Source organism: Canis lupus, chromosome X (assembly GCF_003254725.2).
Source record: "Canis lupus dingo isolate Sandy chromosome X, ASM325472v2, whole genome shotgun sequence".
Lineage (NCBI taxonomy): Eukaryota > Metazoa > Chordata > Mammalia > Carnivora > Canidae > Canis > Canis lupus.
The window spans coordinates 60391494-60416166 of NC_064281.1; the positions used below are offsets into that span (position 1 = coordinate 60391494).

A 24673-nucleotide genomic window follows, 5' to 3' on the forward strand; every position below is an offset into this window, starting at 1 on the left:
GGGAGACGGCGCTTCTGTGGATTTTGCCGGGCGTTGCAGCTGCTCTGGGCTTGGCAGCGGCAGGGACCTAGGCGGAGGCCTTGGGCGTCTCACTCCCTCCTCATCCGCCCGGAGGCACCACCCAGTTCCCTTCTCCTCCCCCAGCCAACTCCGTGGACCGACTCCAGCTCCCGCCCTCAAGTCACAAAGGTCTTGGGCAGCTTGCTACGTGCCAGACGTGACAAATGAAAACCGCACGTCTCACCAGTGTCCTCGCAGACAGACAGTGCCTCGGAGCAATGGCAGGGTGCTGGCGCCTTTCGGCCGCGTCCAATAGCGCTGCGCGCTGAGGAAGGGGCGGGGCGGGAGGTGGGGCGGGGTGGCCCGGGCCGCTCTCTACATTCCGCACGAGGTTGTAGCGCACGCAGGCGGCTTTCTTCTCCGCTGTTTAAGCTCTCAGCCTCGCAACCCTTCTATTGCCAAGATGTCGCTTTCTAACAAGCTGACTCTGGACAAGCTCGACGTGAAGGGCAAGCGGGTCGTCATGAGGTAATTATACACATCTGCTCTTGCTCCCTCAAGGGCTTGGCCGCAGCCTCTTCGGCCAGAGCCAAGTTGCTTCCTCCCCTGCCCAAAGTTGCTTTTAGTCGTTGGCTCGGCCCCATGGGTTCTAGGCCTGCAGAATGAGGCTTCCCACCATTGTGGCTGAGGCTTTGCCCTAGTTTTATGGTTTCTGATCTCATTTGCCTCAGCGCAGAAAGGGAGCCGTTTTTGTCCTTTGGAAGTGGATCCACCAAAGAAGGGTTCAATTCCGGGACCAGTTTTGCCCTCTTTCCTATTCCTGAATGCACTTACGTCGCCTCCAGCTCCCAGCAGGCGAGGTGGGACCTAATGCTTAGCTAGCAAATCCCTAGGCCCCAAAGAAGGGACCTTGAAAGGTCATTTGGTTTCCCTTCCCCCACCGCCCTAGATCATCCCAGATAAATGAGAAAAGGCACACATTTCAAAGGCCCCTGCACAAAAGGGTAATTTTCCCAGAAGATGTTGACTTAGATGTTCAGGAATAGAACCTCCTAAAACATTGGGGATGGGAGGATGAGGAAGGGTGGGGCACACTGAAGGAGGCCCTGCAGAGCTTATGTAACAGGCCTCTGCATGACACCGTCGGACTACAGGCCACAGGGGTTTTCATCAGAATTGTGACACATGCTGGGTAATGGTAGAGCAGGGTGTGGGTGCTCATTCTTGCTGTTCTCCAACCTCACCTCTCAGATGGCTAGAGAAGCAGGATATTAGAAGTGAGGATGGCTATCCATGGACTTTGGGGTCTTCTACTTTGCACCTGTGGATCCCTGGTCACTTACCCACATGACTTCTCCCTTATATGCCAAAATTAGTAGTATGGTGTATGGAGCTTTTATATTTATCCTTTTTGTAATGTCTGGTATATTTGCAATTCAGGAGCAAAGTGCAGGACAGTAAGGTATGTAACTCATGGAATGACTGTTGATATACCTTGATATAGGATCCAAGGGTGGTGCGTTCCGCGTCATAGGGCTTGCCTTGATAGCCCTTTGCAGCCCTGTCCTTTTTGGGACGTGATTGATTGATGGACAGGCATGTGAATGGTGTGATCCAGCCCCTTTTCCAATTTGGGCTGGTTCAAGTGAGGGCATCTTTTAGATATTAACAGACACATAAAGCAGTAGGTAAGCTCCCTTTACCCAAGGCTTAAACATAGGAGGGCACGCTGAATTTCAGTACTCTGGGTACCATAAAAGTAAATGCAGCTCTACTCTTTTCTCTAATTTCATTATGGCCACTATTAGTTTGCAAGTGGCCTTCTCTGCCTTGTGGAAATAGAAGAACTCAGTAGCCAAGAGAAACACCTGGTTGTCTACATTTTCCCAAATGACCTAGGCATTTGCAATCTAGGACAAAGGATTCAAAGCCATCCTAGTATTAGAAAAGGGCCCTTCCTATTCTTTAGGTGGTCTTAAGAGACAGTATAGATTCTACGAAAAACAGTAGTCCTGGCAGTGGACTTTGGCATGCAGCTAGATTTTATTTATTTCCTCCCATCTTCACTGGGCTCAAGGCTGACTGACCTTTCCAAATACATAACACTAGCCAAAAGACCAGGGGTGGAGCATCATGCTGGTCACCTTCCTACAATTGCCATCTTGGGGTTTATCTTCTCCTGGAAACTGATTTGAGTAATTAACTGGGCTGCCCAGGAGTGGGACTTGAGGTGCTTATCTTTCCTCCCTCTGGACCTGACATGAAACGACTTGCTGTCCAAGGGGTCAAAGTTTCATTTAACACAGATTAACCCTGAACCTTGAAATGATTGGCTAGTCCTGTTTTGCTGATAGAAAATTACCTGTCCAACGTCACTGAACTAGCAAATTGGTGGCTAGCTAGGCCTAGAATTTGGGTCTCTTTGGTTGCTAACCAGATCCTCTAAATATGCAACATTGTAAACAAAGACAGGCTGAAAAAAGACTGCTGAAGGTTGAGATCAATATCTGACCCCCCCCCCAATCTGGATAAATTGTGCTTATTTTGCCTGTGGACAGGAAGTTACTTTGTTCCTTGATTATTAATGTATCTCTTTTGAATACATTTTGCAGGACTTTTTGGAAGAGCCTAGTCAGCTATGCCTTTTCAGCTCAAATTTCTTTTTGTTTCAATGCCTTTACATGGTGGTTGCTGGCAGTGTTTCAGAAATGGGGCCTCCCTAGTAGTGGTTGCTTCACTGGCCTCCTCTCTGTCCTAGGAAAGAAAACTGATGTTAGCCTGTTAGCTGAGTCTGTGGCTCCTGCTTTGAATTGCCAAGGGAAACAGGCTGATTTGCTGAGGGAACTTTAGAAAGCCAGAAACCTCTGACTGGATAATTACCAGGTTCTACCTCCATTTTTTTTTTTTAGGATTCCAGTTGACTTTACAGCCTTTTGAGTAATCTCCCCGCTTGTATTTGCAGTATCATTTCCGGTCTTCCCCTCACAGATTGCCAGTTTTATGGGGACTTGTGAAGCACTTCCCTTTTGCTTGCTCCCTCCACCCCTGTTTTGTTTTAAACCTCACTGTTTTTCTCTAACCTGTTCTAACTTGTTAAACAACAGCTCTGATGTAGTGGAAAATATAGAGAGGAAAAACTGAGCAGAGAAAAAGTCTTAAAGACACTCATAATTCCCCAATTTTCTAGTCGGGCAGCGACACAAGGGTGGGCATGGTACTTTTGAGAGCTTTTATTTATTTTTTATTTATTTTTATTTTTTAAAAATTTTTTTAAATTTATTTATGGTAGTCACACAGAGAGAGAGAGAGAGGCAGAGACACAGGCAGAGGGAGAAGCAGGCTCCATGCACCGGGAGCCCGACGTGGGATTCGATCCAGGGTCTCCCGGATCGCGCCCTGGGCCAAAGGCAGGCGCCAAACCGCTGCGCCACCCAGGGATCCCTTTTGAGAGCTTTTAATGGGACTGGGCCTGGACCCCTGAGACGTCAGGTGACAGACTTGATATTCTTATTTTGACTAACTCTATTTTTTTTACATTTTATTTCAAAATAATTATAGATTCACAGGAAGTTGCAAAGTTAGTACAGAGAAGTCTTTGTTCACCCAATTTCCCCCAAAAGATACATCTTACAAAATTACTGTACAATATTGAAAGTAGGAAGTTGACTTTGGAATAATGTGTATAGTTCTGTGCTATGTTATCATGGGTATAGATCTGTGTAACTCCCACCACAAGTTACAAAACTGTTCTGTTTGATTACTACAAAGACCTTCTTCATTCTACCTCTTCAGAGTCATGACACCCTAACTCACTCCTCCATTCCAGCCCCTGGTAACTACTGATCTGTTTCTTGCCCCTAAAATTTTGTCATTCCAAAAATGTTACATAAGTAGAATCACAGTATATAATCTTTTGGGATTGGCTTTTTTTTCCATTCAGCTTAATACCTTTGGCTTATCCAAGTTGTTGCATGCATCAGTAGTTCATTCTTTATATTGTTGAGTAGTCCTTTATGGTATGGATGTTGCACAGTGTGTTTAGCCATTCACTCATTGAAAGACATCTAGTTTATTTCCAGTTTGGGGCTATTCTAAATAAAGCTGCTGTGAACATTGAATAGTCCTGCACAATTCTTTCTATGGACATATGCTGTCATTTCTCTTAGGTAGACATCGAGAGTAAATCACTGGGTCATATATTGAATTCCTAGACTGGTTTCCAAAGCAGGTACACTACTTTATATTCCTACCAGCAGTATGAGTGATCAGTTTTTCTGCATCTTCAGCAGTATTTGGTGTTGTCATTATTTTTTATTTCAGCCATTCTGATAGGTGTGTAATGATACCTGAGTTCATGCCTGAAGCTAAGCTTATGAGTGTTTCTGGAAAGTGGAAAAGGAAGGGGTGCATATTTTACATAGACTGGAAGAAATGGAATGTGTAGGCAAGAGCAGTTAATGTGTTAGAGTCCTCAGAAAGGGGAAGCTAAAAAGCAAAGCTGTCTTGAGAGTCTAGGAGGTGATGAAGGGGAGTAAACCACAGGCAAAGAGACATCCAGTTCTCATCAGTAAGCTATGTCATAGCAGCTTGGATAGATGACACAGAGTCTTGAATATTTCAGCCCAAAGAATTTCCTTCCTGTACTGGCTTGGGAGTAGGGTGGCTTGTGTTCAGCCTGTTGCCATTAGCCCTTTTGACCATGGGCCTTTCTGGGAAGCTGCGAGAGGGAAAATGACACAGGTAATGGGATACTCTGTCCTCTTCAGAATGTACTTTTAAAGCTGGCAGGAGCCTTGCTCGGGATATTTAGAGAAGATGCTTAGAATCAGAATCAAGTAACCTGAAACTGAATAGAATATATTTCTTCAGAGGTATACTGCTTTTATTTTTGAATATTAAATTAAAATGTTTGAATATAGAATTATTTCCTCAACCCACATTTGGAAAGGCTGTGAGGTTTTCGATGAGGTAGGGGTTGGAGTATAGTCCTAGGGGATATAGGACATTGGTGGTCTTCTTAATAGGCCTAAGGATTTTTTAAGTGTCTGCTAGGCCTCAAGCATGGTAGCAGTCTTCTCGACTAGGTCATATCTTCCCTGTAGTCCCTTAGCATGTGACGCTAGCTGCTTTTGTAATGGTTGATCTGCCTTTTAAAACACAAATTAGATTTTGGAGAAGCATTAACATATATCATAATAGCTGCCATTTGTATGGTACTTACTGTGTAGCAGGTACTCTTCTAAGCCCTTTACAATTCAACACTAACTCATTTAATTCTCACAATAACTGTGAGATAGATGTCATCCCCATTCTGCAGATGAGAAAGAAAGCATTTAAACAGGATCTTGGCAGGCAACATTTAGACCTAACAACTAGCTATCACACATTGTTGTTTTCAGTCAGATTGAAATAGGCTGAGGTTCCAATGAGTTCAGAAGTTCAACCAGAAGTAAGGGAAAGAATTATTGGTTCTTAAAAAATGATGGAGTAATCTGGTAGGTGAAAAAGGAGAGACAGCAATAAAATATTTGCTTGTGCCATCATGATCACTTCTCTTCTAATTGCCTGTTTGTTAGGTAGGCAGGATCACGTGTTCTACTCTTTCCTCTCAGTTTTCATGAAAGAAGCTATCTTATTTTTATTGTCTGTATTTTGCTTGAAGAGTACTGTGTGAACTTGGTCTTGGACGGTGAGTTTTTTCTGATCATGAGGCTCCAGGCTTTCTCTAGAAGGAATGATGCTCTGTTGATTTTTTTTTTATTTTCCAGTCATTTTTTTTCTTTTGAGTGATTTCAGCGAGCTTCACTAGGATCCAGAAACAGTATCAAAGGAATCAGAATCAAAATTTGTTCCTTAATTACCCCTTATCCATCCAGCTGCCATTATTAGTTACTATCATGGCTAGGTCCACATAAAAATCCTTTTATATTCCCCAAATGAATGAGACCATATAATGTTTGTCCTTCTCCAATGGAGTTAGTTCACTCAGCATAATACCCTCCAGCTCTATCCATGTCGAAGCAAATGGTGGGTATTTGCCATTTCTAATGGCTGAGTAATATTCCATTGTATACATAAACCACATCTTCTTTATCCATTCATCTTTTGATGGACACCGAGGCTCCTTCCACAGTTTGGCTATTGTGGACATTGCTGCTATAAACATTGGGGTGCAGGTGTCCCGACGTTTCACTGCATCTGTATTTTGGGGTAAATCCCCAGCAGTGCAATTGCTGGTTGTGGTCTCATTCATTTGGAGAATATAAAAAATAATGAAAGGAAATAAAGGGGAAAGGAGAGAAAATGAGTGAAAATATCAGTGAGGATGACAGAACATGAGAGACTCCTAACTCTGGGAAACGAACGAGGGGTAGTGGAAAGGGAGGTGGGTGGGGGGTTGGGGTGACTGGGTGACAGGCACTGAGGGGGAGGCACTTGGTGGGATGAGCACTGGGTGATATGCTGTATGTTGGCAAATGGAACTCCAGTAAAAAAAATCTTTTTAGATGGAACTGGTTTTAGCTTCCCAGGTCTTCAGGGCTAGTTCTTATGATGTTAGGTTTGTTTTTATTTTTAAAATTTTCTCTAAAGTATGAAAAACATACCTAAAAGGACACAAATCATAAGCTCAAGGAATTATCACAAAACAAACACATTTCTGTAATCACCCAGGTCAAGAAATACACGACAACCCCAGAAGGACTCTATGATGTCCTATCCCCAGTCACTAGTCCCCCACCCCATGGCTAACCACTATCTTGACTTCTAATACCACTGATTATTTTTTTTACCACTGATTATTTTTAAGGTGGATTTTGGACTCCCACCTTATTTGACTGGTTCATTAAAAGTACTTCTACTGGGACGCCTGGGTGGCTCAGCGTTTGAGTGTCTGCCTTTGGGTCAGGGTATGGTCCCACGGTCCTGGGATCAAGTCCCACATGGGGCTCCCTGCATGGAGCCTGTTCCTCCCTCTGCCTAAGTCTCTGCCTCTCTCTGTGTCTCTCATGAATAAATAAATTTTTTTAAAAAGTGCTTCTACTAATCTTTGAGAGAATCTGAAACTTTGTTTCTTTTTTAGAGTGGACTTCAACGTTCCTATGAAGAACAACCAGATAACAAACAACCAGAGGTAAGGTCTCTGCTAAACCTTGAGTTTCGTTTAAGATGTCTATGTCTGGGGGTATATAGGATGAATGGTTTTCCTTTCTTACTGCAGAACTGTGGTGACTTAAGCCGTATGTTTTTGGTTTTCCACAAACCCACTATCTGGTCTGCTTTCTTACGAGAATGTAGAAATTTTAAAAAGTCATCTTAAAGTGATTTTTTTTCTCCCCATTTTTTGAAAATCTGAAGAATTTAGGGTCATGCATTTTTAAAGAATATCAAAGCTGAAGGTTACTTTGCTTCCCTTGTAAAATGAAGAACTGTGCAAGAGGATTTTTTAATACTATTAATTTTTAAGCGTACATGTATTTTTACAAGCCCCTATTCAAGATGGCCCAGATAAAATCAGTTTTTAAGAATTTTGATGTAAGGGAAAAGATTTCAGAAGTAATATTTTCTGTTAGTTAAGGCTGTTCTAAATATCTTGGCTTCAAAACCAGAAGCCACAATTTTAAGTGATAGTACTACTTTTGCTTTTGCTTTTTTACAATCTAGTAAAGAAGGTTTAACTTTAAATTTCAGATGAGGGGTTTGAGCTGGAGAGGTATGCTTTCCAATAATCTAGAGCAGTGTTGTCTAATAGAAATATAATATGAGCCACATAGAATTTAAAATTTTCTAGTTGTTAAATTAAAAAGATAAAAAGAACTGAGTGAACTTAATTTTAAGTAGTATATTTTACTTAATCCAGTAAGATCAAAATAATCATTTCAATATGTAATCAATAAAAAATTAATCAAAGGGGCATTTAACTTTTTTGGTATTAAATCTTCTAGGCCCAGAACTTTTTCAGATATTGGCCCCAGGGTAGAGTCTGGCATTTTTACCAAGTACATCCCTGCTGCAACATACTGGAAGGTCTTTGTTTTGTACAAGGCAGTGCCGATCCTTCTTGATTTTCATTATTTTCTGCAGCACACAGCAGAAAAGATTGGAAATATGCCTATCAAGGTGTTTTATGAATTAAAAGCAGAGAAGCAAAAAAATAAATACAAGCAGAGAAGCGGGTCTGAGCACATTTTTCCATTTTCAGAAATCCATGGACATAACAAAAGGAAGCATTAGAAATAATAGAACTTCCTGAAAAGGGATAGGCCTGAAGAATAATTTGGTTTCTTTGGGCAAACTTCAGACTTGATGAAGGTTTCTTCTTTATTTGGTATTAGTGAGTTATTGTATATGTCAAATAGCATAAGATACTTTAGAAAGATAACTTGGTTTTTTATTATTCCATTCTCTGCTGATCTGTCCCCTTATCAGAGACTCCTGACAACCCTATCTAAAATCCCCTTTACCACTATTCCTCAGTCATTCTTCTCTCTCTACCTTTATTTTTTCCATACCCTTATTACCACCTGATACACACAAACACACACACATACTCATATGTGTACACACATATATATGTTTATTGTTTCTCCCTCCATTAGAATTTCACTTCCATGAGAGCAGAGACAGTTTTTTTTAAAGACTCAATCCCAAGTCTCCAGATCAGGCCCTGGGCTGAAGGCGGCACTAAACCTGAGCATGCTGAGCCACCTGGGCTGCCCTAGAACATAGTTTAAAGGTCATATTATCTACATTATAGTTTAACCAAAAAATTATTAAACTTCCTTTAAACATGTCAAATTTTTGTTATGAACTTGATACTAACTTTCCATTTTTGCCGGTCTTTAAAAAATTAAAATTGATAATAAGGAAAATCATTCATCTACTCAACATATATTTATTGACTGCTTCTTATTATGCCAGGTACCTTTCCCAACTCTGAGAATACAACGCTAAATAAAACAGTCTTAAAAAAAATAAAATAAAAAATAAAACAGTCTTGGAATGCCTGGGTGGCTCAGCAGTTGAGCATCTGCCTTCAGCTCAGGGCGTGATCCCAGGATCCGGGATCAAGTCCCACATCGGGCACCCTGCAAGGTGCCTGCTTCTCCCTCTGACTATGTCTCTGCCTTTCTCTTTCTCTGTCTCTCATGAATAAATAAATAAAATAAAAAAGAACCTATGTTCTATATAATGAATTTATTTTTCCTACAAAAAATGTGCCTTAGGATCAATAAGGTACAAAAAAGTTACTACATATTTTTAAGTTTTTCCTAAATTTCCTTTAATGGTCTCAAGATTTGGGAATTTTCAATTTCTTCCTCAGTCTTACAAGAGGATGTTTCAGGGATTCCCCAAGACACCCACATATTTGGTGATTCACTAAAAGGACTCATGGGATTTAGCATATAGTTCTCATCGCTAAAGTTTATTATTATAGCAAAAGGATGCCTGACAAGATCAGCAAGGGAAAAAGACAACACAAAATCTGGAATCCATGCATGGGCTCCAGTGCTCTCACTGCAGTAGTTGTATGCATTGTTTTTGCCCAGAGAAGCCCATAAGAGATTTGGCTCCCAAGATTTTTACTGGGTCATATGAGTACCCTCTGCCTAGCAACCAACAAAATTCCAGACTATTAGAGGAAAGCAGATGTTCAGCGTAAATCACATAGTTTGTACAGTCTAGGAGCAGTGTCAGTTAGAATGGCCTGTGTCAGAGAACTGAGGGACCACTTTGGAAGCCAGGTTCTCAGACACTGGCCAAGGGACAACCTTGCAAGCAAGTCCTTCTAAACATAGCAGCTTCAGTCCTGCTAGGGTAACTCTTTTCTTTATAAGGAGCAAAACAGGGAATCCCTGGGTGGCTCAGCGGTTTAGCACCTGCCTTTAGCCCAGGGCATGATCCTGGAGTCCCGGGATCGAGTCCCACGTTGGGCTCCCTGCGTGGAGCCTGCTTCTCTCTCTCTCTCTCTCTCTCTCTCTGTCTTTCATGAATAAATAAAATAAAAAGAAGGACTTCCTTCACTTTAAAAAAAAATAAGGAGCAAAACATGATCGGATTGAATAATCCTAGGTAGGTTGGCATCATAATGGACTTCTTCCCCTGAACATGAACCTGAGGACCATCACTGAGTTGCCCACAATAGATTTGAAGGAGTTTAGAGACAAAAGGGTCTTTATGTTTTACAAGGCCATAAGTAAAATTAGTTCCCACTAATTCCTAACCTTGATCTACTTGCTGTCTCTTTTTGGTTGCAGAATCAAGGCTGCCATCCCAAGTATCAAATTCTGCTTGGACAATGGAGCCAAGTCAGTTGTTCTTATGAGCCATCTGGGCCGGCCTGATGGTGTCCCCATGCCAGACAAGTATTCTTTGGGGCCAGTTGCTGTAGAACTTAAGTCTCTGCTGGGCAAGTAAGTGCCAGATTCTGAAGCTGGTGGACTCTGTGACAGGAGATGTTGTGAAGCATGTTGTTACTGGTTCTTTCAGACTGTTCAAGTATCTCCATCTACTGCTTTCCCCAGGGATGTTTTATTCTTAAAGGACTGTGTGGGCCAAGAAGTGGAGAAAGCTTGTGCTGACCCAGCTGCTGGGTCTGTCATCCTGCTGGAGAACCTTCGCTTTCATGTGGAGGAAGAAGGGAAGGGAAAAGATGCTTCTGGGAATAAGGTAGGACCTGTGACTTTTACATTATTAGAGGTGAGGAGGACAGAGTCTGTAAGAGGCTGAAGAATAGAGGTAGTTTGTATTTAGTTTTTCCTTAGACACCTTTATACTGAAAGTATAACAAAATACACACACACACACACACACACACACATATGTGCCTTATCTTGCCTTTGGCATAGTCTTGATGCAGAGGTAGGAATCAAGTATTGCTCTCACATTTGGTGCCCTTTTGTATATATATGCATAGCTTGATGAATTAGGTCAAGGAATAGAATATTGGCTAGGATCCCAGAAGCCCTTCTCATGCTTAAGTGTTTTGTAATATCTTTGAAAAATAAGTGAATACCATTTGGATATGAGTATTCAGTGGACATGCCTTTGCAATTGTTTCTTTGTTACCCACTTGGCCTATGATACATGAGAATTCTTTTCCTGACAGTGTGTGATAATCCTATTGAAGGGTAGGCTATGATTTCCAAGTGCTGAGAGCAGACATTCACAGGCAGTTGTGTGTGTCCATGCTATACCAGGTGTTCCTCCAGCAGAGCCAGTTAGATTGTTTTGTCAAGGCTGAACAGTTGTTCTAAGCAACAAACCCTAGTCTGTTATGGAGGGACAGTAATATTATTTAGAAGGGGAATTAACTTAATGGTTGACCTTGGTACTCTTAAAACTGTAGATGAAATGTGATATAATTGGGATTTTCATAATAAAGAATTATATGAGCAGAAAACATACTTTCCGAAGTCAAGTGGAAAGGGGGACTAGGGACTATATGGGAAAATTGATTGTAGTTGGGTAAATGATGGTCATGATGGTATTGCCTTGGATTTAAGACATTTTTTTATGAAGTGTAAAGCATTTTTTTGAATTCTCTTTAAGATAAGGAAGTGCAGGTATTGTCATCATTTCGTAAAGAAATGTAAGTCTCAGAAAGGCAGTCATTTTACTGAAATTAGAGGCAGTAGTGCTGTTGCTTGGCTTTATATATAGCTCAGTCCATTAGATCAAATTTTATCTATAATGGGCCAGACAATAAATATTTTAGGCTTTGTAGGCCATACAGTCCAAACTGTAGATGGTCTCTGTTGGAACGCCTAAACTTTTGCTATTGTCCTGCAAAAGTGAACATAGGAAAAAACCACTCAAAACAAATAAAAAAGAGCAACCATAGATAATCTACAAAATAGATTACTGTGACCTGACAACCAGAATTCAAATATTAAATGACAAAACTGGCTCTTTGAGGATGATTTAGAATTTGCCTATTGGTAGCCTATTGGTAGAGTGAAGCTGAAGTTATCCTTTAGAACTTTCCACTCTTAAGGTTTTAGTGTCTTGGGGGAAGAAGATTCTCTAAGGCTAGTATCTCAGTCTCCTGTTGTACTTCTGGTGTTTCCTTTTTTTTTTTTTTTGAGAAAGTATATTTTATTTTGATTTTGATGAATACAGACAAATGAGGCCTCCCAAAACGTGTTTCTGTTATATTACCACTAGCAGTATAAGAGGGCCTTTTCCCCATATCTCATATTGCCAGTGTTTAATATTTTTCATGTATAGCACTCCCCCAAATGGTATGTCACTGTGGTTTTAATTTGCATTTCTTTCATCTAGTATTTACACACCTGCTAATATAGACAGAAATATCTGTGTGTGTGTGTGTGTGTGTGCATGTGCATGTGTGTGTGTGAAGGAGTGGGAGGAAAGAACGGAAGGGAGCATGTGAGGTTCAGAGGCTAGGTCTGGAAGTAGTACCTCACGTTTATTTGTTCATCTACATTTCTTTTTTTTATTTTTTTTAAATTTTTAAAATAAATTTATTTTTTATTGCTGTTCAATTTGCCAACATACAGAATAACACCCAGTGCTCATCCCATCAAGTGCCTCTCTTCAGTGCCTGTCACCCAGTCACCCCCACCCCCGCCCACCTCCCCTAGTTCATTTCCCAGAGTTAGGAGTCTCTCATGTTCTGTCTCCCTCCCTGATATTTCCCACTCATTTTTTTCTACTTCTGGTGTTTCTTAAGGTCATTGGAGTACCTGCTTTCAAGCAGTTTCTTTTCTTAGCACCTCAGGGCCTAGTTTTGCCTTATCTTGCCTTTGGCATAGTCTTGGTACAGTAGAAGGAGTCAAGTAATGATCTCAAATTTGGTGCCCTTTTAGAGTGAAACTCGCACAGATTCTAGGACTTAGAAATGGTAGCAAACTGAGGCAAAACTTATTCAGGAAATGATGAACTAACAGTGCTAGTTTATGACTTTTTTAGTTAATTAACTTTACATTTAGTGTCCAGTGACTTTTGATGCATGAAATTTCAAGAGCCAGTAATAAGTTCAAAAATTAAAAAAAAAAAAAAGGACATAATGTTTTTCCTTTTCCCAGTGTGCTCACGTTAGTTTTTGAGGAACATTTTCTTCTAGTTATTGACAGATCTGAATGAAAAAACGCTATGAAATGAAAAATGGGTTCAGATTATTACTTTCTATAGTGCCTTTTTCATAAAGAGCTTCAATTTGCTCCCTTTTTCCTTAGAAAATTCTTAGGGGTTATCATGCCTTTTTAATAGATGGGGAAGATTTCGGGGACAGAGATCACTTGCCAAACGTTACACAGCAAATTAGTGTTAGAGTTGGGCCTAGAATCCAGGTGTCCTGCCATTTGGACAGTATTTTCATTACTACACAGATTATCTTCCAGTCACTAGTGGCAGATGATACTCCATTCCAGAAAGACTTTGTGGGTTCTATAGTTGTTTTACTTTTAGTATTAGTTCCCCTGCATTCTTTGGGTCATTAGAGGAAAGCCCCTGTTCTTTGTGGCAGTCTCCTTCACCTTGAAACAGGAGGATGTGAGTGGGTGTTGACTAAAATGAACGAACACCTGTCCTGAACTGTGTATTCTTCTGTGCCATGTCCCCTTGTGCATCTCTGCTTGGTTTATTTCTGGAGATTCTTTGTTCATCCTGCCATCCTACTTTATGTTTTGTTGGGGGGGATCCTGAATAATAAGCTGATAACTTATGTCAAAGCCATAATGTTTTACTTCTACTTTTTGTTTCTTTTTTGTAGAAGGGTATTTCTTGTTTTCTTAGAGGCCTAACTTCTAGGGAAGGTTATATAGAATACTCTCTTTTAATATATGTAAAATGCTTCTGAGGTCCTTTTCTGTGTCATGTTTCCTGCCTTCTCTGTTCCAGCTTCATGAAGAAGGTGTGTGAGGGCCTCTTTTCCTTTCCCATAGAAAGGCCTTGGTAGCTAGAAGCTTGAATCAGGTATAATTCCAACTTTTGCAAGGAGAATATGTTAAAATGAGGATATGAGTCAAGATAAGGAAAGGAAAAGATAATCAGAATCTTATTTTAGGAGTTTGGGAGAGGCCAGTGGGTGGGATATGATTAGCCTCGTGTGATTAGCAGTTAAGCCATGGTTTAGGAATCTTAAATTTGCAATTTGAGGCAAGATGAAGGAGAGCAGAATGCAGAAGTGACCAAAAGACCTGGAATATTGGAAGATTTTTTTTTCTGAGAGACACAGAGAGAGAGGCAGAGACATAAGCAGAGGCAGGGAACCTGATGCCGGACTCTATGCCAGGACCCCCAGGGTCATGCTCTGAGCTGAAGGCAGACGCTCAACCACTGAGGCACCCACACGCCTCAAGACCTGGAATATTTGGAAGAAGAAATAGATCCTGTTGTTAGCTGTGAAAATTGCTGTCCTGCCAACTCCGGGTCTTTAGAGATATTCAAGAGGACTCTTGGTATGAAATGTTTTTACAATTGTCTTTGGAGCCATCAACATTTTCTGTGTTTTTTTTTCCCCATTTTTTTTCCTGCAGGTTAAAGCTGAGTCAGCCAAAATAGAAGCCTTCCGAGCTTCACTTTCCAAGCTAGGAGATGTCTATGTCAATGATGCTTTTGGCACTGCTCACCGAGCCCACAGGTACCAAGAGTCTTTTGATGTTGAGCTAGGAGCAGAATTCCTCTATTTACTCAAGCAGCCCAAGTTCTGGGTTGTTTTTGGAGAATTCTGTATTATATAGAATGATGAATTATATGAAACATCATCCTTTCAGCTTCTCTCTCTAATTGGAGCTGCCAGTTAGACTGTGATTCTTTTTGAGTATGCTTGGTCCTTATTTTTTTGAGGAAATAAAAGTAAAATGTGTTGAGAATTGTGGAGCTTTTTGTCAAGCTTCAGGAAGAGATTGCTCTTAGGATACGTCAGGTAGAGTCCTCCCTTTGTTAACATTGTAGGATCAGAATCTTGTCATTAGGAAGCAAGTTGAGGAATCTTCTCCTGTTGTCATCAATTGGCTGATTGTTTAATATAGACTTGAAGACTATTAATTGGGTATCTTAAATTCTACTTAAGATTGTTGCTTTTTACTTGTTCCCCTTGTCCCTACTCTTTTATTTTATTTATTTAATTATTTTTGTCCCTACTCTTTTAGTCAAAAACCTCATCTTATACCTGTTTTTGTTGCAGTTTACGGATGAAAACTGTGGTCTCCTGGAATCTCAGAAGTAAAAGTATTTCAGTGATGAGATGGCTTCTAGAATTGGGAGAATTGGTAAGGATTTACCAAAATTTAAATGTCTCTGGTCTTTTCTAGCTCCATGGTGGGAGTCAGTCTGCCACAGAAGGCCGGAGGTTTCTTGATGAAGAAGGAGCTGAACTACTTTGCCAAGGCCTTGGAATGCCCAGAGCGACCCTTCCTGGCCATCCTGGGCGGGTATGAAGGACTCTTAAGATCATGCTTTAGTGTATTTGCATGGTAGTAGCCTATGACTTGGGTGGTTTATTATAGTCAGAAAGCATAATCAAACTGAGTAAGTGAGATTTTATTTCTTTTAAGATTTTATTTATTTATTCTTGAGAGACACAGATAGGCAGAGACATAGGTAAAGGGAGAAGCAGGTTCCCTACAGGGAACCTGATGTGGGACTTAATCCCAGGTCTTGAGCCAAAGGCAGATGCTCAACAATTGAGCCACCCAGGTGCCCAATGAGGAGAATTTAATAAAGGGACTATCTATAAATGTGTGGGTAGGGTTCAGGGATACAAGAGTCCCTTGATGCAGTCCATGCAGGTCAGCCTCCTGGGACAAAACAGGGACAAGAAGGATAGTAAGTGGTTTTGGAAGGAATAATGGGAAAGATTCACCATAGGTGCTTACCTAAATTTTTGAAGCACTTGAGCCTTTCACATACATAAAGTCTGGCAAGAGTAACTATGAACATTTCCTCACATGTATTTAATATATCATTTAGAGCTTATTTCTCCAGATTATATATCTTTTTATATTTTTTCCTGTGGGAAAGTGTATCATGTGGATAATGGTACTCTAATGGCTTAGAGTAGAAATTTTGAGAATTGCGGGTTAAGAACCTAGGAAGATAAATTTTAGAGTGGGGACAGGGACCTTAGTACTGCTTGGATAAGAGAACTTCTTGTCACTTGGCCTGGCTATCTAGGTAGCACCCTCTTTATGGCTGAATGCCACTGACCCTTCTATAATTATGTTTTTTTTTTCCCATGGGATTGAACACACTCAGCATTTTCCTATGATAGCTGACTGGAGTTGGGTGTCAATTTCAGGTAGCATAGTTATTCTTCAGACTTCATGAGTCCAGTTTCAGGGTTCTAAAAATAATTCAGGCGGGTACAGGTTGTTATCTGTATTCTAGAAGCATTACTCCTCTTGTGTACTGTGTAATAAGGTCACACTCATCTTCTATGGAGATGAGGATTTGAGCTGATTTTTGTTTTCCATTTTTCTTGTAGATCTGGAGTATGGAAGTGAGTACCACTTAGTGATTATGATTAGGTTTTAGGCTCAGCCTGAAATAGCTGTTTTGGAGAAGTTGATGTAGAGGTTATTTTTTATTTTATTTTATTTTATTTTTGCCAACTCTTTCTTCCAGTGTAGTCTTCTTAGACCTTTAACAGTTTTGGGGGAAATTTTACATTTTATTAAGTCATTACTGTGGAAACACTGAAGCATGTATAGAAGTTGAGAGAACAGTATAAGCCCCCAGATACCTAAACCCTGTTTGAATAATTACTGACATTTTTGTCAGGAGTACTTTATTTATTCATGAGACACACACACACACACACACACACAGAGAGAGAGAGAGAGAGAGAGAGAGAGAGAGAGAGAGAGAGAGGCAGAGACATAGGCAGAGGTAGAAGCAGGCTCCATGCAGGAAGCCAGGTGTGGGACTTGATCCTGGGACTCCAGGATCACGCCCTGGGCCAAAGGCAGGCGCTAAACCGCTGAGCCACCCAGGGATCCCTATCAGGAGTATTTGTAAGCAAGTCTTAGACATATAATTTCACTTAGTAGTTCTGTATGTATCTCATAACTGATAAAGAGATTCTTTTTAAATAACCATCATGTTATATCTAACACAATTTAACACTTTTGTTAGTGTCATCTAACATTTAGCCTGTACTCAGAAGTTCTTTGTCATCTCAGAAATGTCTTTTCATAGTTGGCTTGGTTGAATAAGGATCCAGATGAAGTTCATGCATTGTATTTGGTTGGTAGGCATTTTCTATTCTGTAATAGTCCCCCTTTTCTTATTTTCATTCCATTGATTTGTTGAAGAAGCAGGGCATGTGAGCTGTAGAATGTCTATCCCACATTTTTTTAAAGATTTATTTATTAGAGCATGAGTATGTTCACAGGCAAGAGGGTCAGAAAGAGAGGGAGAGAGATCTGAAGCAGACTGTGCTGAGTGTGGAGCCCAACACTGGACTTGATCTCATGACCCTGAGATCGTGACCTGAGCCAAAACCAAGACTACTTAACTGACTGCCACCCAGGCACCCTGAGTTGTGGGACAGTTTTGAGTGGGCTCAGGGATCCCATGATTAGCAGTCTTGCTCAGGTATAATTATCTGTCTTGACTGTGGTTTCTGTGTGGAGAGTAGGGGCAAAATAGATGTATTTGGGTCTCATGGTTTCTTTAGACAATAGTAGGTCTTCTAAGTCCTTTTTGTCTAGGATTGCACCTCTAAGAGATTTTCTTAGAAACAGATGGGCCTTTTGGTTGAAGAAACATGGGGCAAAGTTAGCCAGTATGTTTTTTTCTTCCAAGTTTTTATTTAAAATTATTTTCTTCTAAGTTTTTATTTAAATTCCAGTTAGCTAACATACAGTGTAATATTAGTTTCAGGTGTAGGATTTAATGATTCATCACTTACATGCAACACCCAGTTCTCATCATGTGTGCCCTCCTTCATACCCATCACTCAATCCATCCCCTTACCCACTTCCCTTCTAGCAACCCTCATTTGTTCTCTGTAGTTAAGAGTCTGTTTTATGGTTTGTCTCTCTTTTTTCCCCTATGTTCATTTGTTTTTCTTAAATTCCACATATACGTGAAATCATATTGTATTTATCTTTATCTGATTTATTTCATTTAGCATAGTACTTTCTAGCTCCATCCATATGATTGCAAATGGCAAGATTTCATACTTTTTATGGCTAAGTAATATTCCATTGTGTGTGTACACACATATACATACTCCACAACTTTATCCATTCATCAGTCAGTGGACATTGGGCTCTTTCCATAATTTGGCTATTGTTGATAATGTGGCTATAAATATTGGGGTGCATGTATCCCTTTGAATCAGTATTTTTGTGTACTTTGGGTAAATACCTAGTAGTACAATTGCTGGATCATAGGGTAGTTCTATTTTTAACTTTTTGAGGAACTTCCATACTATTTTCCTGTGTAGTTAGCCAATACTTTTGTAACTTGTGGGACATTTCTCTGTTCCTATGCCTTGATATAAAAACTCAGGCACTATGTAATATCACTTCCTTAGTCCATCATTTGTTCTTTTGGTGATGATTATTGATTGCTTTCCCTCCTAGAGCTAAAGTTGCAGACAAGATCCAGCTGATCAGTAATATGCTGGACAAAGTCAATGAGATGATTATTGGTGGTGGAATGGCTTTTACCTTCCTGAAGGTGCTCAACAACATGGAGGTAGGAAACCGATGCCAAGTGGATGTGAAATGGCTCTCCATGAGAAATATCAGGTTATGTAAATTTAAAAAGAAAGTCAGCTTCTGATGTGAGCCCTCAAAACTCCTATTCTTACTTATTTTGGAAAGTTGGTATCTTTTGTCTTGGAATTTTTTCTTTATACTGTGTTGTATCTTATTCCTGTCTCCTTTGTGAGGTAATCATGTTCTTAGTATAGAGGCTGATCTTTATCTTGGCTCCCTTGTATAGATTGGCACTTCTCTGTTTGATGAAGAGGGAGCCAAGATCGTCAAAGACCTGATGTCCAAAGCTGAGAAGAATGGTGTGAAAATTACCTTGCCAGTTGACTTTGTCACTGCTGAAAAGTTTGATGAGCATGCCAAGACTGGCCAAGCCACTGTGGCCTCTGGCATACCTGCTGGCTGGATGGTGAGTCACTTTGGGTGGGTTGGTAGTACAAGTGAACAAAAACATTTTTATTTCATTCATTCTTTCATTCTACCAACCAGCAAGGATTTTAAAAGAATCTCTACGGGAGATCTCGGTCAGAGAGGGCTCCAGATGTAGCATTGAGGCCTTCTTCAAGAGGGAATCTGAGGGGGAAAAGCATGATTGCCTCTGTCTTCATCAGTAATGTGGGGGCAAAACCATTTTTTGTTTCTTTTATTTAATGTTTGTTAAATACTTAACTATGTGCTGGGGTTGGTGCTATGTACTTTCATGATTTGGGCTGTTCTGGATTATGTTGTTACCTAGAAAGCTGTATAAGAACTCTAATGAAAACCTTAAGATAGCAGAAATATGCTGATTATAAACAGGGAAAAAATGTATGTGTATAATAAAGACTAAATATTTGGCTGCAATGTCATGTACATATTGTCGTTTTAATAGCTGTATAAAACTGTCATGTTGATATACTAGTTTGCTTATTTTCCTCTTATTAAGCATGTGGGCATTATTTTGTTCAGTGTTTCTCAAAGTGTGGTTCCAAGAAGAGCATCAGCAGCATTTTGGAACTTAAAAAACATAGGTTTCTGGGCCCTATCCCAGTCTTACTGAATTGGAAACTGGGTGTTGGACCCAGCAATTTTTTGCTATAACAAGCCCTTCTGGTGATTCTGACACATGCCAAAGTTTGAGAACCACTGAGTCTAGATAATTGTTTCTCAACCTTGGCACTGTTGATGTCTCAGATAGTTGTGGGGAGCCGTCCTCCACATTGCAGGATGTTGAGCAGCATCCCTGACTCTGTCTCCTATATGTCAGTAGAACTTGACCTCCCTCCTCAAATTGTGACAACCACCATATCCCCAGACATTGCTACGGGACCCCTGGGGAGGGGTAGAATTAACCCTAGGTTAAAACTACTGACTTAGTTCTTCACAGTCATAAATAGTGTGGTTAAAAATGTTTTAATCTGAGGTTTTCCCTTTCATTTTATCGTTCATAACGGACATGAGCAGGTTTATAATTTTAAGGACTGAGGGGTATTTTTTGGTTCTACAAGAAACTCTAGTGTTCAACCTTGAGTTCAGGTCTTGGTGGACGTGGTGATTACTCCTCTAAGAAGCTTTTCTTGGTAGCTCATCTTCTTTTTTAACTCTGCCCCTTAGGGCTTGGACTGTGGTCCTGAGAGCAGCAAGAAATATGCTGAGGCAGTTGCTCGGGCTAAGCAGATCGTGTGGAATGGACCTGTGGGTGTATTTGAATGGGAAGCTTTTGCCCAAGGAACCAAAGCCCTCATGGATGAGGTGGTGAAAGCCACTGCTAGGGGCTGCATCACCATCATAGGTAAAGGGTCCTTTACAAAGTTAATGCCAGTGTAATCTGGCAGAATTCTGATCAGAGGAAAGTTGAAGGGAGATAATCAACTTTTATTGGGTTTCTTGGTGCCAGATGAATCTTAAGAGCTGAACGGATGTACAATTCATGGAGGGCCTTCTTAATGAGATGGAGTTGGGGATTCATCATCTACCTTTTGGGCTTAAGAGCATACTGCCTTGGGATGCTTGGGTGGTTCAATGGTTGAGCCTCAGGGCATGGTTCTGGAATCCCAGGATCAAGTCCTACATCGGGGTCCCCTTGAGAAGCCTGCTTCTCCTTCTGCCTATGTCTCTGCCTCTCTGTCTCTCATGAATAAATAAATACAATCTTTAAAAAAGAGAGCATACTGTCTTATAGTTTGGTGCCAGTCCTTTTTAATTTTTTCTTTTCTCTCCTTTTAACTTTGCTTTCATTCAACAGGTGGTGGAGACACTGCCACTTGCTGTGCCAAATGGAACACAGAGGATAAAGTCAGCCATGTGAGCACTGGGGGTGGTGCGAGTTTAGAACTCTTGGAAGGTGAGATTCTTCCTGTTATTTGACTTGTTGGGGGAAAGGTTGGGGTGATGCAGTGACAGGTGGGTAGAATGGAGTGGAGATCGTACGTTGTATTATCATTAGTGTTCATTATTATCTGGGCAGTACAAATGGAGGAACTTCAGATAATTTTCTTGGCATCAATTTTGTGTGGGGAGGGGCATAGAGGAAGACTTATTCCAGAGAGGTTATACTCAAGTAGACCTGGGACCCAAGATGTAAAAGTCACCCAAGTCTTGGTCATATATTCTAAGGAAGAGCAGACATATTATAGGGATGTATTATTGGGAAGATAGGCGTATCTGGCTCAGTGGGTCTTACAGTAATGCTGTCTATGTGTGCTCTCTCAAAAACAGGTAAAGTCCTTCCTGGGGTGGATGCTCTCAGCAGTGTTTAGTACTTTCCTGCCTTTTGGTTCCTGTGCACAGTCCCTAAGTCAACCTAGCACTTGCTGCATCTCTCCTTGGCATTAGCTAAAATCTTCCCTCACGTCAAGATTCAGCTAGTGGCCAAGAGATGCAGTACCAGGAACCCTTAAACAGGCGCACAGCATCTCAGTTCCTCTTTACTGCACCCTGGATTTGCCTACATTCTTCAGGATCCCATTTGAATTTCTTAGTGACTAAACCATTGTGCATTCTAGAGTGCATATATTTATATTTTGCCTGTTAGAAGAAAATGAGCTGTGTTGGCTTTTCTTTTTGAAGTAGCTTATTCTGATTATAGCTGTGTCATTGTTTCACTACTCAGTATGGAAATAAGATGAAATTCCAATTGTAGGTAGGTAGGAAGACAAAGTTGGTGATCTATTAAATCAATAAAAGTATCCACTGAAACGGATTTTTTTTTCCTGTTATACTTTGTCAGGGTGAGAACAGAATCTCGAGAAATCTGTCAAATCAGCTACTTTCTGAATGCAAAAAATGGGACAGCATTGGTGGGGGTGGTAGGGGAGATTAGATAAACGTCTACTCTTTTACTGAGGTCCTACTTTATGGCACATAATGTGACATGTGCTTTATTTTAGGTTTTATTTTTATCTGTTACACATGACCATAGTTTAAAAAGTTCAGGCTTACAACAACAAAATATAGGCTTCAGCCCATTCCTCCCATTTGTGATTCCCATTCCCCAGAGATGACTGCTTTTTACCTCTTAGCATTTTTGGGTTTTTACCTCCATGTTCCTAAGTAACATACTTTTAATTTCTTGATTTTTCTAAAAAGCTATTTATTACTTTAACACATGGGAAGATTTAGCTCTCTTATAGCCTCTGTTCCACATATACTTGCCCTTCTTCATTTGCCCAGTATAGTCTTATTACAATCTTAGATTAGATCAATAGAGTATATTGTGATTAAAAGTATTCACAGCTGAGCTATGTTGTATGATATGATCGTGTTATGTACCTTTTTATTTTCTTTGGTGTTAGTAAGTTTTGAAGTTTTCTTTTTTTTCTATGTACTTCTTCATTCCCAGTATGTTCAAATTTATAAGTCTGTTCATTTTTATTAGAGATAATCCCTCCTGGAGTCCTTTGTGCTTCCACTGCAATTTGCCCTGGCTGCCTTCTAAGTTTGCTGTATAGCTGTTGCTCTGGGATTTCCTTTCTGAAGAAATCACTTTGGGGTAACCCTGTTGGGGATTCCTTTTACCTCCTGTGTTGGATCTCCCCTTTCCTGGATCCCTCCCCTACCCTCTTGGTTTATTTTCCTTTTTGTGACACACAAGACTACTAGCTTCCTGAGAAAGAATACCTGGGAGGCAAGATTTTTGAGACCTTCTATGTCTGAACATATCTTTATTCAACCCCCTAATACTTGCTTGTTTGGCTATATGTAGAATGTCCACCTACATATCAGTTTCTCAGACTTGAAGGCTTTGCTTTATTGTCATTGCTTAAAATCTAATGACATTTTGCACTTGATCTTAGCTAAAAGGCTGAGAAGTGATTTCTTTTTTATTTTATTTTTTAAATATAATCATCTCTTTTTATTTTAAATTCAGTTTGTCAACATATAGTATAACACCCAGTGCTCATCTCATCATGCACCCTCCTTAATGCCCGTCACCCAGTTACCCCAACCCCTCACCCACCTCCCCTCTGCAACCCTTTGTTTCCCAGAGTTAGGAGTCTTCCTCTCTATATTATTCCCTACTCAGTTTCCCTCCTTTCCCTTTTGGTCCCTTTCACTATTATTTATATTCCACATATGAGTGACACCATATGATAATTGTCTTTGAGAAGTGATTCTAATGTCATTCTGATTCGTTTGTCCTTGTAACTTTCCCTTCCTTTCTCTTTCTGCTATTTTAATAGAGGTTTGGGAGTGAGCAAAGGTAAACATGGGATTTCAAAAGGCCATGTTTAATCAGAATTCCTCTGCTGAGTATTTTACATAGTAGATGTGTATTTCACCTTTATGAAGAGAAATAAACTCTTGGGAGGATCACAGAGATGGTAGGCAACAGCAGGGATTCAGATCCAGGTTTGTCTGATTCTGAAGGCTGCTTTTTCATGGTGTCCCACTCCTTGAAATGATACTTCTAGCCTAGGATTATTTGTTTAACTCTGGAAAGAATAGCAGAAGAAAATTTTGGTGGTTGCTTTACACAAAACCATTTTGAAGACTTGAAATTTTTAAAACTTCATTTGCATCTTAATATTGTCCCCACAGTTGTAGTTAATTTTAAAATGTACCATGTTTCTGCATACAGGGTACAGTATACCCTAGTATGAGAAGCAGGAATTCGATCTATTTTTGTAGAGGAGGCCCAGAAGTGCTACCCATAGATCCAGCAAATTAATGTCACAGCCTGGCTAGAACTCTAGCATACTGATGACTTTTCTCCCCTACTGATCACCTTTCCCTCAGTATTTTATTATTTCATATGTACAGAGGGATTAAAAGAATTTTATACCAATAAACTTAGCACTTAGATTCCACAACTGCCAATTCATCCATCCATCCATCAATCCCTGATTGTACCTTTTAAGTGCTTTCTACTAGACCCTGCTTTCAGGATTATTCCCCATTTATTTGGGTCATTAATCCAGAGAATGGATGGAGAAACATAAATAGCCAAATATTTGAGTACCTGCAATATGCTTAGGACATAATGGAGGAAATCTAAGATAGCATTTATGTCCTGAAGGAATTTACAACCTCGTTGAGGAAGATTAACTTATGAGCACATAAACTAGAATAGTATAAGGATATGCTTCCTGATTTGATAAAGAATTAGGAATTTTTGATAAAATATTGTGAGGATTTAGGCATAAGTGTAGCATAGATGTGTATGCCTGTACAGAGAAATGACAATCTTTGTGTCAGAAACTAATTCAAGCTCTTAAGCTCACTGTTTCCTGCTTCCCTTGTTTTCCTTTTTATGTCCCAAACCCCCCTCTAGCACATGATACAAAAGTCAAAAAGGGGTATAAAATGAAAAGATACCTTCTTACCTTAGTCCCTTAGCTACCAGTTTTCCTCTTTAGAAATAGCCACTGTTCAGAATGGTTTCCTTTGGTCTAGAGCTGCTTAATGCATATAAAAGCATATTTCCATGTATATGTATACATATGAATTAAAACATGGTAGTTAATATATTACACACTGCTTTGTACCTGCTGTTCTGATTA

General features: G+C 40.2%; 1 protein-coding gene across 1 annotated transcript; it reads left to right on the top strand.

Moving 5' to 3' along the window:
- Positions 1-224: 224 nt before the first annotated feature.
- PGK1 (phosphoglycerate kinase 1) lies at positions 225-21873 on the top strand. The gene is made up of 11 exons (XM_025466254.3): positions 225-528; positions 7082-7132; positions 10257-10412; positions 10524-10668; positions 14502-14605; positions 15279-15398; positions 18558-18672; positions 18922-19101; positions 20286-20463; positions 20917-21015; positions 21390-21873. The coding sequence occupies exons 1-11, from the start codon at positions 464-466 to the stop codon at positions 21428-21430; spliced, it is 1254 nt and encodes a 417-aa protein (XP_025322039.1). The 5' UTR covers positions 225-463; the 3' UTR covers positions 21431-21873.
- Positions 21874-24673: the final 2800 nt, after the last annotated feature.

Coding starts and splice junctions, on each gene's coding strand:
- PGK1 (XM_025466254.3), top strand. CDS start 464: ATGTCGCTTTCTAACAAGCTGACTCTGGACAAGCTCGACGTGAAGGGC. Junction 18,673..18,921: donor AGGTGCTCAACAACATGGAG/GTAGGAAACCGA, acceptor TCCCTTGTATAG/ATTGGCACTTCTCTGTTTGA. Junction 19,102..20,285: donor GCATACCTGCTGGCTGGATG/GTGAGTCACTTT, acceptor TCTGCCCCTTAG/GGCTTGGACTGTGGTCCTGA.